Genomic DNA, 16716 nt, shown 5'->3' with positions numbered 1-16716 from the left:
CTGTCTCAGCCTCCGGAATGCTGGGATTACAAGCGTGCGCCACCACGCCCGGCTAGAGATTTATTTTTAACATTGTTTTTGATCTAATCATGTGAACTATATTTCCAAAGTCAAATATACAAAATAGTGGAGCATGGTGACCCATGCTTGTAATCCCAGTACTTGGGAGACTGAGATAGGAGAATCACACGTTAGCAGCCATCCTCAGCTACTTAGTGAGGCCCTTTTTTCAAACTAAAAATAAAATCGGGCTGGAGATGTAGCTAAGAGGCAATATGCTCCTGGGTTCAATCTTCAGTACCGCCAAAAAAAAAAAAAAAATTTTTTTTTTTTACATTTATACCCATTCCATTTAACAATGAAGTCATATTCCTGACTTAGCAGGAAAGCCATTAGTGTTTTACCATTGCGATACACCTTTAAAGTCTTTTCTGTAAAATGCAAGCGATGCTCTCCTTTCTATCTGATCTTCCACACTATCGCTTGGGAAAATAAACGATGTGAAACTAGAGTGGTTCACAAACATGCCTGCTGACTAAACAAGCATCAGCTCCTTCTCAGAAGTCCTCATGAGACCCGAGCCCAATCTACTACATTTTACACAGGAATAAACAGAGACTCGCAGAGCGGAGGGGTCTCCCGCTGGACCAGAGGAGCAGGTGGGGGCTCCAGCCTCCCGCCCTGCAGTCCAGGGGTCTTCGGCTACTTGGAGAAGTTTCGAGCCAGGATAAACACGAGCCTTTAAAGAAAAGTGTACCGAGCATACAGACATCTATTTTATAGCGATTAATACTTTAGGTAACGCTTAAAGGAAAAACGAAGTCGCATAAGGCTGCAAGGTCGAGGGAGTGCCCGGAGCGCCCCGACTCCTCGGAGGAAGCTGGGGTCGGAGTTCGATGCGCCCAGAGGTACCGAGTGGGGAGGTCTACAAGCCGGGCTCCCGGACCGTTTACTGAAAGCTGCTCTGTCTGGCGCTGTGGAGAGAGGACTAACACACTCGGGATGCCCGCACAAGCAGGGTGAAGACAGAGAAGAGGGAGTTTTTCTAAAGGAGAAATGGCCCTGACGAGGACCCGTAGGGCGTCTGCCGGCTCCAGCTCCAACACTCGGCCTGGGGGCGGGGCCAGGCGGAAGTCCGCGGGACTCCGGGGGCGGGGCGAGGCATCGGGCTGCAGGGCAGCCAATGGGGCGCGGCGGGGGCGTTGCCCATCCGCGTGGACCCGGGCTAACGGTTTCCCGCGGCGGCGGGAGAGAGGCCGGGGTCTGTGTTCCCGGACTCCAGGTCCTCCCGGCGACCCCGCGCTTCTGCGGCAACTGCGAGATGAGGGGCCAGGGGGAGTCCGAGCTGGAGTCCACGGAAGGGGAAGAGGCGGTGGCGGCCCCGGGGCCACCCCCGGAACCCCGCGCCCCGGAGCCCCGCGCCCCCGAGCCCGAGCCCGGCCTGGACCTGAGCCTGAGCCCGAGCCCGCGGCCGGAGAGCCCGGAGCCGAGGGGCGGCGGCGGCGGGCGGCGGCGGGGGCGGGCTGAGCGGCGGGGCGCGGCGCGGCGCGGGCGGCAGGTGAGCGGGGAGGGCTGGCGGCGGCCCGCCGAGGGCCCGGCGCGGCCCTAAGCCCTGCTCTCCGCCCCAGGTCCGCTTCCGCCTGGCTCCGGCCTCCCCGGTGCGGCCCGCGCCCCCGCCGGCCGCGGCGCCGCAGGAGCTGGGGGCGCCCGCGCTGCAGAGCAGCCTGGCCTTGAGCCTCGAGTTGCAGGCGGCGCGGGCCGCGGCCGGCCAGTTCGACGCCGCGAAGGCCGTGGAGGAGCAGCTGAGGAAGTCGTTCCAGATCCGCTGCGGCCTGGAGGAGAGCGTGGCGGAGGGTGAGGGGCGAGCCGCCCGCCGGCGGGGCGCGGGGTCGGGGCGCGGGCGCCGCTCACCGCCGCGCTCTCTGCGCTCTCAGGGCTGAACGTGCCCCGCTCCAAGCGGCTCTTCCGGGACCTGGTGAGCCTGCAGGTGCCGGAGGAACAGGTTCTGACCGCCGCGCTCCGGGAGAAGTTGGCGCTCCTGCCGCCGCAGGCCCGAGCCCCGCCTCCGAAGGTGAAGGGTCGGGCTTGGGCTGTTCCAGATCTTGCCTCTTCCCAGAATGTAACTTTGCCTTGCCCGCAACTCCCACTAGGAGACACCGGGGCCTGGGCCGGACATGACCGTCCTGTGCGACCCAGGCACGCTGTTTTACGAATCTCCGCACCTGGCCTTGGATGGACTCCCGCCCCTGCGGCTTCAACCCCGGCCCCGCCCTTCAGAGGATACCTTCCTCATGCATCGGACTCTGAGGCGGTGGGAAGCTTAGACTTCAAAGTTCTTTGGATTGCTAGTTCGTATTTTCAGAATAAAGTGGTTTTGCTAATAATGGGATTCTTCTTGGGAACCAAGATGGGACTGACTGCTTCCCCTCACCCCCTCCACTTAGCTGCAGGTTAGAAGCTACCTGGAAGTGAATTTTGGCCCTCTATTTGGGAACCGATAAATAAGTGGTAAAGTGAAAAACTTTACTAGTCGGGGATTGGATACCCCTCTAGACTTCAGCCCTAGCCACCACCTTAAATGGCACCAGGCTCATTCTCTTGTACCATGTTACTTAATCCTTAGCACCCCCCACCCCCCAGTTCTTAAAACTTCCACATCACCACATCGGTGGGTATGTTATGTATCCATTATGCATTTTTAAAAAGTTACCCTGCATTCCAAATGTGGGGTTCAGTCATGTTTCAAGGAGCCTGCAAGACTAGCTGCTTGCTTTTCCCTTTAAAGGTCTTGCCCATCTTGTTTATACCTGACCCAAGTGCTCAGTATTTGTTGAATGACTGTTCGAGGCTCCAGTAACCCTTGACAAACCACTGAAGAGCCTCATGGTAACTGATTCTACAGCACAAAATTTAAGTGGTGGGCCCTAGATCAGTGGCTTTGGGCCAAAGTAACTTTCTTCTACCTGCACTGTTAAGTACTCTACCCAAAGTTCTCACAAAAATATTTGTCAACAGTGTTCTGGAGAGGGAAGTTGGACTCTTCAAGTTGCATATAAGTTTGCATCATACTCCTTTCCTGACCAAGGTTCCCTGAACCCAAGTGTAGATTTGACTAGTACCCAGTAATCTTCCCAATCACTGAAAAGCCTATTCTCTTGAGCCTCTAGGATGGGAAGAAAGAAAGCACAGATTGTACTGGGAGATGTCAGTCATCCTTTCCCCAGTTAGAAAGAGCCAGACACAGGTGTGGGGGCCACTGCCCTAGACATTTAAGTTTATTGTGCTGTTCTCACATTCCAAACCCAGCCCCCTCTACCAATGAGGTACAGCAGAAGGATTTCACAGTTCCTTCGTGCCTCCCTGCCAAACTTCTCCCTAACAGTCTATTTTTTCTGTGGTCCACTGAAATGCAGCAAGGGACAGGGGCTGAGGAGAAACAGGAATCTCCTTGGTGAGAACAAGAAGAGAAGGCCAGAGGATTTGATACTTCCCACTTCCCATGCCCTAGGAGAACAGAGGTCAGCAAACAGTCCATGCCATCCAGCCCAGCAGGCTGGGGGAAAGGAAGATGATGGTATCTCTAGCACAGCTGGGCTTGCTGCTCAGGTGCCAGAGGTGTTGGGAGGAGGCTGGGGCAGCAACTTAAGAAAAGCTTTCTTTGCAGATCCAAGAAAGGAAACTATTTTTTTTTTTTTTGGAGTCAGAAAGGAAAGACCTTGGGAAACTTTCCTCTTCCCCTAGGTCCTTGGGAGCAGCGAAGGCAGCCTCTTCACTTTCGGTTCAGGGGCCACTTAGTGGCTGGGGGAACTGGCCTTGTGGAAGAGGTACACAGGACGTTGGAAGCCTGAGGAGAGAGAATGTAATCAGGAGGCAGGATTCTCAAGGTCTTCACTCAGCCATGGATAAGCCTCTCCCAACAAAACAAACTAGCTTTACCTTTGGAGGTGTTGTGGGGTGTGGCCACGAGCTCATAACTGGAGAAGCCCACCTCTGGGGATGTCAGGTAGGAACTGAATTGTTCTGGCTTCAGCTGGATTCGATAGTAGTTCTTATAGATAGTTTCCTGGGAAGAAAGACCAAGAATTGTGCTTACCCACCCAGGGGCCTTTCCCCCTCACTCAAACTCTGCTTCTTTGAGGCCTCTCTTGTCAACCAAAGGATTATTCCCATTTCCAGAGAAACTCGACTTACTGTGAGAGTCTTTCTCTTGCCATAGGACGACCATGGTTGGGGCTCCAAGACCAGGATGCCCCCAGGATGTAGGTGTCGGTAGATCCGGCGGAACATGCGCTTCAGACCTTCATCTCCCCAGTTCAGATGTACCCACTTGGTAAGGCTGAGGCAGAGCACCACATCATACTCGGGCTTTTGGGCCTCCACCAGCTCATCTCGGTCTAGCACATAGTTACCCTGAAGGCAAGAATTGGGGGTGAGGTCAATAGAGGGATGTAAAGAACTGCCAGCCCCTGCAACTGCACCAAAGACTCAAATCTCTAGAGCCCTTCTTAAGCATGTGGTCACATTCTGCACTGACACCCCTCAGACTACCTCCCAACAGGTACCCCTTTTCAGTCTCATTTTCTCCTTCCACCTTCCTGCCTCTGCTTCCTCCTGGTGGTAATCAAGTGTAAATGGGAGCCCGGTACAAGTTATCTAGGAGCTCTTCCCAGCTGAGGTCACACTGCAGAGAAAGTGCTGGGCTGCTCAAGATCCTGTCCTGTACTTGTTTCCACTCACAAACATACGAGGCGACAAGGATGAATTCAATGGGAGACTTGTGGGTCCTTCCCTATAGTTGAGGGCTGATAAAAGTTTCAGGCCTATTCTTTCTCAAAAAGAATCAAGAGCCACATCTCTTAGGAAATCTTTTCTACATAAGCTCATTTCCCTCTAGGAAGTCCTTTCTTCAGGCTTAACCCAACATGTTGGCAAACATTCCTGTAGATGGTCTAACTGGACTGTTTTATGGGAAGGTAGTATGTGCAATCAGAGGACAGGTGTTCTATCAGGCTGGGTGCTCTACCCTCCCAACAGAGGGAGTCTGTTCCCCCTCCCACTACCTAGGCTCCACATGGAGAAGACGACCTAAAGCCAAGCTGCTTCAGTTCCTGACTGCTGACTCTTCAATGAACTCTGTATCTAGGGAAACAAAAACAGCTGATGCAAATAAGGTCCCTATCAAGGGACAGGAACTACAAATATTTGTCTGCAACTACTGTAGACTCCCTCTCCCCTGAAGACATTTCCCACCTGACAACCCTCAAGCTCCCTCAGTAGGTTTTAGGACAAGGTTCCATCTAGACTGAACCCTCTAGTGAGTGACAGCAGCTGTCCTCAAAGGAAGGTGGACTGGCGTAACGGTCTGGTCCAGGAGCAGTGCAACAGTGTCAGCCCTTATCTTGGGGAAGATATGAGAAATAATCCTCAAATGGTGATGCATGCCTGTAATCCCAGTACTTGGGGAGGTTAAGACAGGAGGATCACAGGTTCAAAGACAGTCTCAGCTAGTGAGACTCTTAATCTAGTGACACCGTTTCAAGATTAAAAATAGGGTGGGGTGTGTGTGTAGGTTGGAGGTAGAATGACCCTGGGTTTAACCTCCAATATCCCCCAAAAGACCCCACTTTTCTAGAATGTAGGAAGGAGACACCCAACAGAGGTCTCACTTGTTAATCCAGACCCTTCTCTTAGCTGGTCCTCAGAGAGGAGTGACATAAAGAAGTCTCTTTGGACCATACATAACCATAACCCACCACATTCTCAAATCTCACTTTCATACCTGGCCCCTATTACAAAAGCTTTCAGACCCTCTTACCGTGACGAAGACAACATTGTTGGGGAAGACAGATGTGTCTGCTCCATCCAAGGGCACTTGGGGTGCAGCGATAGGACCCCGGCTGGCTGTCAGCGAGGCTGGAAAACAGCTTCTCTTTCTGGCAGTGGTAGTCCCTTCCTCACCCTCTGTCCCTGGGTCCCCTTCAGAAGTCTGGGGTGGGAGTCGAAGCTCCTCAGACAGGTAGTGTCGGATATTTTGGCGGGCGGAGTGGATGAGCCGGGCATCAATATCCAGCCCCACCATGCGGGATGGGCCCCACTTGCAGGCAATGCTTAGGGTCAGATGGCCCACATTGCAGCCCAGATCTAGGACGTCTCGTCCCTGAAACCACTCAGGCTTCAACACCCGAAGGCGTCCATCCTCACAGGAAGGATTGCGGTACCCATAGTACTTGCAATAATTCCCATACTGGAACTTGCGCTGTTGCTTTTTGAAGCCTGTTGCAGGTAGTGGGTGGTGGTGGTGGCGGCCTCCCCCACTCCCTCTGCCCTTTTCCTTGGAACCCTGGCCTCCACCCCTAGCCCCTGCCTCCGACTTGCTGGAAGTCCTACGACGTTTGCGATGTCGAGAGGAGGAAGACGAGGGTGCAGAGGTAACTGAGGCAGATGAAGGGGCTGAAAGGGAGCCTGAGGGACCCTGCAGGGCAGATGGAAGGGGAGACACGACCTCATCCCTGCAGTTGATGGCTGTGTTGAGTTCATAGGGTTGGGGGGCATCCCGGTTCTGGCCCCTGGGCCGCTGCTGCTGTGTGACGCCCTCCCCATGGAGTGAGGGGGTAAGGGGGACCGTGGGCAGCAAGGTGTGGCTATCGTTCCCTCCAGATGCCTGCTGCTGCTGCTGCTGCTGCTGCTGTTGCTGCTGCTGGTGGTGCTGTCCCCGGTGTCTGTGCCGCTTGCGACCAGTCTTGAGTGGCGAAGCAAGAACTACTTGGGCCTCATCAGTGCAAGTATTAAGACTGAGCGGGTCAGTGATATCTTTGGGGATGAGGATCTCCACTGGATCTCGGCCCTTGGCCGGAAGTGGGGATGACTTAGGGGTCTCCGCATTGAGCGCGCGACTAACTTCCTCATCCAGGAGGCTATTCAGGTTCAGAGGATCAAAGATATTGCCCCCCAAAAGGAAATTGGAGGGTAACACAGAGTCACAGTCCGAATTTACCCGCCGGCGCCTCTTGAAGGCCGGATGTTTGAAGCCTCCACCGCCTCCCCCTACGTTACAGCTATTTCTCCTCTTGCCCCCACCCCCTCCAGGGGGCCGGTGGGGCTGGTAGCCATTACGGGGCCGAGGAGGGGCAGGGGGGCCTAGTTCCGTCCCGCTCCCTCCCCTGCGCGCCTCCCCCACGTCCGGGGGAGCGGCTCGCCCCTGGGGCTCTGCCGAGCGGGCCTCCCCGTGTGACTGCGCCTGGGGGCCGCCCCGAGCGCTGGCCGTGGACCCAGAAGCCGGGGCCCCGGCCGCGTGTGCGCTCCGACCCGGCCCGCCGCGGAGCTCCCCGGAGGCGGCCTCTCGGGGCGGCTGCACCGCGGGGCCGCCCCCTCCGCCCGACTCATCTTTGAGCGGCGGCGGCGGGGCCGGCACCAGAAACGGCTCCTTCTCCGCCGCCATCTCGATCATTTCCTCCCCTTATGCCGTCCCCGTCGAGGGTACAGAGGGGGATCAGGGGGCTTAACCCCCCCTTCCTGGGCCCCGCTCCCTTCCCCCCGTTCCCGAGTGCGCGCGCAGCTCTGCTCGCCGCGCGCCCAGGCACCTCCCCCCGAAGCGCGCCCCACTCGCCCGCGAGACCACAACAAGATGCCCGCGAGACCCGGACAACCCGAGGAATCAACCGCGCGTGCGCCGACCCCTTTCTCCGCCGCCACTACCACTCGGCCGCGAGCGCGCACGTCTGGCGCGCGTTCCTCTCGCCCCGGAACCACGCATGCGCACTCCGCCACCGCCCCGGCTGCGCGCGCATCAGAGTAGGAACCAACTTAACGGCTCCGGGAGTTTAAACATGCCCCCCTCAGCCCCCCAGAAACCCACCACTCCAAACGGACACCCTACTTCCCTTCGCAGCTATGTCCGGCCCTAGTGATATCCTTTGTCTCTGCCGCGACCCCACCCTCCGTAGGTGGGGACGGGGAGGTGGTGTGGAAAGGTCTCCTTGACACCCGACCCTTGTTCCTGAGGAATGAGTCTCGGCGGTCTCCGCCCGGCTCTAAACCCAACAACCTCCCTACCCCGCCTCTTTCCTAGTGGGCAGCGCCTGCGCACACCCTTTTGGGCTTGCGCGGGTAGCGGCAGCACGTGCTGGCGGGGAGGCCCCGCCCTCCGCCCTGGGGGCGGGGCCTGTTACGTCTCTTCCTCAGGTTTGGTACACGCAGCGTGCGTCAGCACGAACCCGAGGGGAGTAGCTTCTCGGCCAAGGGGCGGGGTCATGAATTATTCATGAGCAAGTCAAACGCGCACCCTCGCCCACCCGCCCGCCCACCTAGCCCACCCCCGACTGAGAAGGGCTTGGGCGGGAGCCGAGGGGCGAACCTGAAAAGTAGACGGAAGGCGCGGCGCGTACTGACCGTCTTCCTACCAACTGTTCCTGCGAAAATACCGACAAGGTTATTTTAATTCACTCCCTTGGAAGTAGTCTGCTCAACTGAAAAAAAAAAACACTAAAACAGTCGAGGTTGTTCAACTTCCTTTTCCTCCGAAATAGCTGAGTCGTTCTTTCGCTCCTCCATCTTCCCCCAATCGCGATCACCTGGACACCACGCCTCCCTCCCCGCCTCCACACCCACGTCCCAGCCCTAACGCCTCTGCCGCTCCGGAGCCTGCGCACGAGCTCGCGGCCCGCCGCCGCCACGGGCTCGCACGCGGGCCCTGGGGACGCGCACTGCGGCTCGGCGCCGCCTCGTGCGAGCGCGAGCGCGGGCGGGGAGGGGGCTCCCAAGACAGGCCGCGACTTGGCTCGGCCCCCTCCAGGTTGACGGGGCCGATCTCCCTGCCAGCCGCGTGTTTAAGAAGAGGGCAGTGGAGGCGCGAGTCGGGCTTAGTGTGGTTTTAAAGTGTTAAAATAAAGGTATGAAGGAGACTGGAAGAATAGGAATCGGCATGAAAAGAGGACGATAAAAGGCATTCTGGGGCCAACAGGAAAGTCAGAAAAAGACGGGTGTGCTTTAGAAACAATCAGGCGCTGTTGCTGCCGCCTAAGAAAAAAGTGAAGCCAAACAGGATTATGGGGTTTGTAGTTTTACCCGGGCATGGCTTACAAGATGGCGGCGAGCCCTCAGTTGCGCAGACGCAGAAGGGGGTTCCCAACTGCGCATGCGCTGGGGGCTTGGGAGCGTGCCGCTGGGGGCGGAGCTTGTCCGTGGCCTCGTGCCTGCTCCTGGTGGCGGGAAAAGTAGATCGAGGTTTGCAGAGTCGCTTCGGCGGCTCAGGCTGCAGCGCGCCTCCAGGTTTTCCTCGCCCGGGAAGGTAGCTGGCTCTTCTTCAGTTGTAGGTGAAGGTGTTAGGTACGGTCAATCTTGGTACCTGTTGCCTGAAGGGAAGGTTAATATTCAGGGAGACGACTAACTCTTCCCCCTTATCCTCAGATTTTCTAAACTCCAACTTAACCCCTGACAGACAAAAATAACCCAGTTCTGTGGCGGGCGACGAGGGTCTGAGCGAGATTGAGGGTCCCGATGCCTCAGTGGGATGGGGAGCTGGGGGGAAATTCTTAAATGGGATTCTCGCTTGGGTAAAAGAGGCTAAAAATCCGCTTTTCCCCCTTTGGCATCGAGGATATTTGATTCTGATACTTCGGATTTTAATTGCTCTTCTTAAGAATTTGTAAGGGAAGGAAGCCTGTTAAAAGTTATTTTTTTCGGGTTTCTGGGTGGATTTAGGCATTTTATGTTTCCAAACGACGCCCTGTGAGGCAAAACGGTGTGGCTTTTGGGAGGTCATGGGAGACGTGGCCTTTAGATTAAAAAACCCCAAAGATCAGTTTGATATTAGTGACAATGTGTGTGGGGGGGTGAGTGAGATCTCGTGTGGAAACATTTCAGGCAGTCTTTAGCAAAAATATGAAGGATATCAGTCTCATTCTATTTTGGTGGTAAAGTGCCCACATCTTTAAAGGGCTTCTTTGCACTCTGAACCAAGAAGCTTTAATTTATCGTAAATTTATTTATAAGCTTGTGTGTGTGTGTGTGTGTGTGTGTGTGTGTGTGTGTGTGTGTATGGGGGGGTAATACTGAGAATTGAACCCAGGGACATTCTTCTGTGGTACACCCCAGCCCCCTTTTATGGTACTGGGGATGAAACCTATGGGTATCCTGTTGCAGGGGATAGGTTGGGGGGGGGAAAGGTGTGTGGTGTGAAATAATCCCCCCACCACCAGACACACAGAGACAAACAAAAAAAACCGTGGATTCTTGTCCTAAGCTAAGAATAAGTATTCATCGCTTGGACAGCTGCTGCAGATTTAAAGAAGTTTATTAAAAGATAGAAATATAGAGATAGTCACAGCCCTGTGCCGGAGGAGACACAGGGGGGCAATTCGAACGAAAATGCCAAAGAACTCCAGTTTCACTGACTTTTTATCCTGTCTAAGTCCAGCAGGTCCCTTTGATTTTTGGAGATCATGTTACACCTTATCTCCAACCCCGGCTCTGCTTCTGTTCTCTCTCTAGCCGAATTTATGGCCTAAAGGGGGAGACATCTCTGTCTCCAAACACAGGCCCAGATTTATGGCCTGAGAGGGAGGCATCTCTGTCTCCAGACACAGGCTTTTACCTTTCGTCTTCTCCCCCAAAATGTTTTAAATTGTTCTTAGGAATGCAAGGACATGTTAGCTTAACCCTGGCTTTCTTAGTAAAGAAGACATATTTTAAGATTGGACATCTTTCCCAGTATTGACACATTAATACTTTTTAAACTCTCTTCCCAATACCAGTACATATCCTACCTCTGAGGTATGCCCCCAGCCCCCCCTTCCTTCCTTCCTTCCTTCCTTCCTTTCTTTCTTCCTTTCTTTCTTTCTTTCTTTTTCTTTCTTTTTTGGTACTGGGGATGGCATCCAGAGGTATTCTACCTCTGAGGTATGCTCTCAAGGCTCCCTTTTCTGTGGTGCTGGGGTTTGAACCCAGGGCATGCTACCTCTGAGGTGTATGCCTCCACCCCCCCTCCTTTTTGGGTGACACTAGGGGTGGAACCCAGAGGCTTTCTACCTTCGGGCTATACTTTCAGACCTATTTTATACTTTATTTGGAATCAGGGTCTCACTGAGTTGCTGAGAGCCTCACTAAGTAGCTGAGGCTGGCTTCGAACCTGTGAGATCCTCCTGTCTCAGCCTCCCAAGCGCAGGGATTACAAGCATGCGCCACCCCTACACCGGGCTTCCAGCTCCCCTTTTTTGATACTGGGGGTTGAACCCAGGGGCATTCTACCTCTGAGGTATGCCCCCAGTCCCTTTTTTCTGTAATACTGGGGATGGAAACAAAGGACATTCTACCTCTGAGCTACACCCCAACCCTCTTTTTAAAAAGTTGTTGTTGTTATTATTTTGCAGTAGTGGGGATGAAACCCAGGGGCATTTTACCCCCACGCTGTACCCCAGCCCTATTTTTAAATTTTTTTATTTTGAAACAGGGTCTCACTGAGTTGCAAAGGGCCTCACTAAGTAGTTGAGGCTGTCCTTGAACCGAGATCTTCCTGTCTCAGCCTCCCAAATGCTGGGGTTACAAGTGTGTGCCACCATGCCTGGCATCATCATCATCATCATTATTATTATTATTATTATTATTATTATTATTATTATTAATTTGCAGTACTGGGGATGGAACCCAGGGGCATTCTACATCTAAGCTACACCTCCAGTCTTTTTTTTTTTTTTTTTTTTTGCTGTCCCAGGAGTAGAACCCAGGGGCATTCTACTTCTGAGCAACACCCCCCAGGCCTATATTTTATTCTTTATTTTGAAACAGGCTCTCAGTGAGTTGAAAAGGGACTCACTAAGTACCTGAGGCTGGCTCTGAACTGCGATCCTGCTGCCTCAGCCTCCCAAATGCTGAGATTACAAGCTTGCACCACCACACAGGGCTATTATTTTATTTTGAAACAGGGTTTCACTAAGTTGTAGAGGGTTTCACTAAGTTATTGAGGCTGGCCTTGAATCTGAGGTCCTCCTGCTTCAGCCTCTCAAGTACTGGGATTACAGATGTGCACCACTATGCCTGGATTGTGCTCTGCCTTTATTTTTTGATCTTCATTTACCTTTCCCTGATTTCCTTTATTGTTTTGTCCTAAATTCTTTCTCCCGTCCCCCCCCCCCTTTTTCCAGTGTTGGGGATTAAACCCGGAGCCTTGTATATGCTAATTAAGTGCTCTACATTAGAAATTTATGGAATTGTCTGATTTTTTTTACTTCCTATTTAGGACTGTGCCTCTCCCCCCTCCCACCCTCCCTCTTTCTCTGGTAGTGGGCATTGAACCCAGGAGTATTCTACCTCTGAGCCCTCTACCCCCAGCCTTTTTTACTTTTAATTAACTAATTATTTTTGTGGTACTGGAGAGTGAGCCCAGGAGGACTCTTAACTCTGAGTTACATTGCCAGCCCTTTTATTTGTTTGTTTGGAGACAGGGTCCCACTAGGTTGCTGAAAGCCTCATTATGTGGTCTTCCTGTCTCAGCCTCCTAAGTACTGGCATTATTGGTATGCACCATCTCACCGTGCCCTGGCCTTTTTTTTTTTTTTTTTTTTTTTGGTATTGGGGATTGAATCCAGGGGCCTTCTACCTCTGAGCTACACCTAAAGCCCCCCCCCCCCCTTTTTTTTTTTGAAACAGGGTCTCATTAGGTTGCCGAGGGCCTTACTAAATTACTGGGACTGGCCTTAAACAGGTAATCCCGATTCAGCTTCCCAATTACTAGGATTATAGGCATATGCCACCATACCTATCCTAGCTAGCTTCTCTATCTTTCCCTCCCTGTCTCCTTTTCATCTAAAATAAGAAAAGAGAAATTAAAACATTAAATGTTATTCCTGGATTTAGAACCTCTAGTGTTTTGAGAAGAAAGTTCTTGTATTTTGTATGTTATTAACTTTTCTCTCTCTGAACCAGCTTTCAGTATTTGTTATTCAAAGTTTCAATATATGTTATTAGAACCAGCTTTCAATATTTGTTTGGAAGAAGGAAATTCATCTGAAACACAGAACAGCAACTTGAGTTATCAGAAAGTTACTTCTGACTTTATTGATCAGGTTAGAACTTTTTTTTAAAGTAATGGTCTTTATCACACTTCCATCTTACATTAAGAGGAACTGTTATACATCACTGCTACTATTTACTACATGTTATTAGCTTGCTAATGATCCACAATTTTCTCTAATAGGGGCTTCAGAAACATACTTTGGCCTAGGAAGGTTTGTATAAGTTTTATTTTTTATTTATTTATTTATTTTTGGTGGTACTAGGGGTGGAACCCAGAGGCTTTCTACCTCCGGGCTATACTCCCAGACCTTTTTAATATTTTATTTGGAAACAGGGTCTCACTAAGTTGCTGAGAGCCTCACTAAGTAGCTGAGGCTGGCTTTGAACCCTTGCGATCCTCCTGTCTTAGCCTCCCAAACGCTGGGATTACAAGTGTGTGTCACCACGCCCAGCTTGTATAAATTTTAGATAAAGTTTTGAACCTAAGTATCAGAAAAGTTTATATTTTTACATTAGTCAAAATACTATATTATATCTGAAGAATTTAAAGTAAAACATTTATTTTTTGAATTGGTGTTATATGTTATAAAATGTCAGAAATACAAAAGGAAGTACAGTGAAAAGCCTCCTTTAACCCCAGCCACCCATATCTACTCCCTAGAGACATTTTGATTATTTTCTTGTATATTCTTACAGAGAGTTTGGATACATAAATATGTTATGTAGATATCCTTTTAAATAGAGAAATGTTGTCATCTTAAACATATTCACTGTGCTTTTTTCTCCCTTAGTACATTTCTTTTTGTAATTTAGATTACCTTCATGAGTACTTCTCATGATCATTTTTGTAATTCTGAAGTCTGGGAGAAGATATTGTCATTTGTGGTCAGATTAATATTCCCTTTGCAGTGTAGTTTTATTTTGTTTCTAGTTTCTATTGAGGATTACATGTAAAAAGAACAGTTTGGTTCAGTATTTGCACTTTTTTTTTTTCTGGAGCAAATAAGTTTGGGGGTTGGTGATGATGAATTCAGATGGGAACACTAAGAAAATGTGCTCCTTAATATTAAAGGAAAAGCGGTTGCTTCAGAACATCACACCTGAATTACTCACATTTATAGAAGTAAGAAAAACAGAAAGATGTGAAAGGATAATGTAAAAATACTTTGCATTCAGTCATGCTGGGGCTGTGGCTAAGTCAAACCCCCCAGTAAGTAGTTTTTGTTTTTGTTTTTATGGTACTGGGGATTGAACCCAGGGGCATTCTACTCCTGACCTACAACTCCCAGTCCTATTTTTTATTCTTTATTTTGAAACAAGGTCCTCTACATTGCAGAGGGCCTCACTAAGTAGCTAAGGCTGGCCAGGAACCTTCGATCCTCCTGTCTCAGCCTCCCAAGTACTGGGATTACAAGTGTGTGCCACCATGCCCAGTTCCCTCAATAACTGAGTTCAAGCTTGTGATCTAGAGAGAGGAACTACATACTTTAAACAAGCTTGGCATTTGAGGGCTTTAAAATCTTCAGACCTTTTAAAGAGAAATGTATATGAACTAGAGACTTACTTTATGCTGTCTCTGTAGTGGGAGATAGTAGGGTTTGAAAATTAAATTTCAGTTCTAGGATCTTCAAAGTGTTAAAAAACAAAATCACTAAATGGAATTGATATGTCATTAATATGATTTAGAGGCAAAAGTTCTGGGTTGATCTAGGTTCAGCTATGTATTAACAGTAAGACTTTGGTTAAACCATTTACCTAGCTTTGTATATTTTTCATCTCTAACAAGCGATGAGGCTTTATGACTTCTAAAGCCACCCCAGAGTTATACTTTGCATAATAATTACCAAAATAAGGGATGTAGTTAGGTGGTAAAATGTTTGCCTAGCATGCATGGGTTTCAATCCCTAGCACTGGGATTTAAAAAAAAAAAAGGCATATATGCTCTAAGCCTTTGTGTATTAACATGGTGTGTGTGTGGGGTACTGGAATTAAAACCAGGGGTGTTCTATCTCTGAGCTATAACCCCAGCCCTATTTTATTTTGAAACTGTCTCCCTAGGTTGTTGAGAGGCTCACTAAATTGCTTAGGCTAATTTCGAACCTGTGATCCTCCTGTCTCAGCTTCCCACACCCAGCTAACGTGTACTCTTTTTTTTTCATTTCTTTCTTTCTTTTATTATTTTTGGTACTGGGAATTGAACCCAGGGTCATTATACCTCTTAGCTACACTCCCAGACATATTTATTTATTTATTTATTTATTTATTTATTTATTTATTTATTTTTGTTTTGAAACAAGGTCTTGCTAGGTTGCTGAGAGTCACTAAATGGCTGAGTCTGTACTTTAACTTGTGATCCTCCTGTCGGAGCCTCCCAAGTACTGGGATTACAGTACCATGCCTGCTTAATGTGTGTTCTCTGTGCTGTGGTATTGAAATGATGGTGAGTGAAGCACTGAATTAGACAATTAGGTTGTAGCATAGTACAGTTAATATCAACTTTTTTTTTTTTTTTAAATAGTACTGGGAGTTGAACCCAGAGGCATTCTACCTTCAAGCTATATACCCAGACTGATTTTACTTTTTATTTGGAAACAGGGGCTCACTAGGTTACTGAGAGCTCACTAAATTTCTGAGGCTGTTCTCAAACCTGCAATCCTGTTTTAGCCTCGCAAGTGTGTACCACCATTCCTGGGTTAGTAACACAAACTTTAATTAGACAGGTCCTAATACTGATTTTACTATTTATTAATTCAATTTCTCTAAATCTCTGTAAGTGACAATTTCCTCAAATATAAAATAGACTTAAAATGGTATAAAATAAGCCAGGGGTTGTGGTGCACGCTTGTGATCCCAGAATTTGGGAGGCTGAGACAGGAGGATCATGGTTTACAGACAGCCTCTTAGTGAGGTCCTTTGCAATTCAGTGAGACCCTGTTTAAAAATAAATAGTAAAAAAAAAAAAAAAAAAAAAAAAAAAAAGGCCTGGGTTGTAGCTTGGAGGTAGAATGCCCCTGGGTTCCATCCCTTATACTGCAAAAAAAGGGGGGGGGGTGGTGGTGCATAAAATAGTCTATCTCATAGACTTGTGAGAATTAAGTGAGATTATACATAAAAGGTAAAGTCAGTGTTATTGTGTGTTAGACATTATCATTAGTCATAATAATGGTAGTAAGAATAAAGCACATTAGCTGGTTGTGGTGGTACAGGCATGCCAGTAATCCCAGTACTTGGGAACCTTAGATAGGAGGATCACAGGTTTGAGGACAACCTCAACAACATAGTGAGCCCGTGTTTAAAAAAATAAAAAGGTCTAGGGGTAATCTCTAGTACCAATATATGTATATGTGCATATTTATGTAGAACATTTGTGTGTAGGTTGCTGAAGAATGTCAAAGAAGGTGCTGAGTTCTCATTACTAGGTTTTAAGGTAGAGGAGTAAGATGGATGGTGATAAGTTCTCTAGGAATCTTTGCTGGTTCCCAAATATTTCTGAGTTATGAGTAGAGATTGGTAGATTTCATATTTTGGGAAGTATTGGCCTCAAACCTGTGATCCTCCTATCTCAGTTTTCCTACTGGGATTACAGCAAGCACCATGCCTGTTTGTTTCTTATCTTTAAAACAGAACTCTAAGCTGAGTGTGGTGGTGAATGCTTGTAATCCCATTACTTATGAGGTTGAGACAGGAGGATTGGAGGTTCAAAGCCAG

The 16716-nt window shown here is 49.6% G+C and overlaps 2 protein-coding genes across 2 annotated transcripts; one reads left to right on the top strand and one right to left on the bottom strand.

Annotated features, from left to right (window-relative positions):
* Positions 1–1321: 1321 nt before the first annotated feature.
* Positions 1322–2324, top strand: PPP1R35 (protein phosphatase 1 regulatory subunit 35; the record flags this gene model as incomplete). The annotated part of the gene is made up of 4 exons (XM_080702105.1): positions 1322–1558; positions 1629–1854; positions 1935–2071; positions 2151–2324. The coding sequence occupies 4 exons, from the start codon at positions 1322–1324 to the stop codon at positions 2322–2324; spliced, it is 774 nt and encodes a 257-aa protein (XP_080558231.1).
* Positions 2325–3791: 1467 nt separating this feature from the next.
* On the bottom strand, positions 3792–7447 carry MEPCE (methylphosphate capping enzyme; the record flags this gene model as incomplete). Its single annotated transcript, XM_080704703.1, has 4 exons — positions 3792–3844; positions 3937–4063; positions 4192–4410; positions 5816–7447. 4 exons carry the CDS (start codon positions 7445–7447, stop codon positions 3792–3794), a joined length of 2031 nt encoding a protein of 676 aa, XP_080560829.1.
* Positions 7448–16716: the final 9269 nt, after the last annotated feature.

The sequence above is a fragment of the Muscardinus avellanarius genome (genome assembly GCF_963383645.1).
Source record: "Muscardinus avellanarius genome assembly, chromosome: 10".
In the NCBI taxonomy this organism is placed as follows: domain Eukaryota; kingdom Metazoa; phylum Chordata; class Mammalia; order Rodentia; family Gliridae; genus Muscardinus; species Muscardinus avellanarius.
The sequence above is the reverse complement of the archived record's forward strand: the minus strand, read 5'-3'. Positions and strand labels throughout refer to the sequence as shown.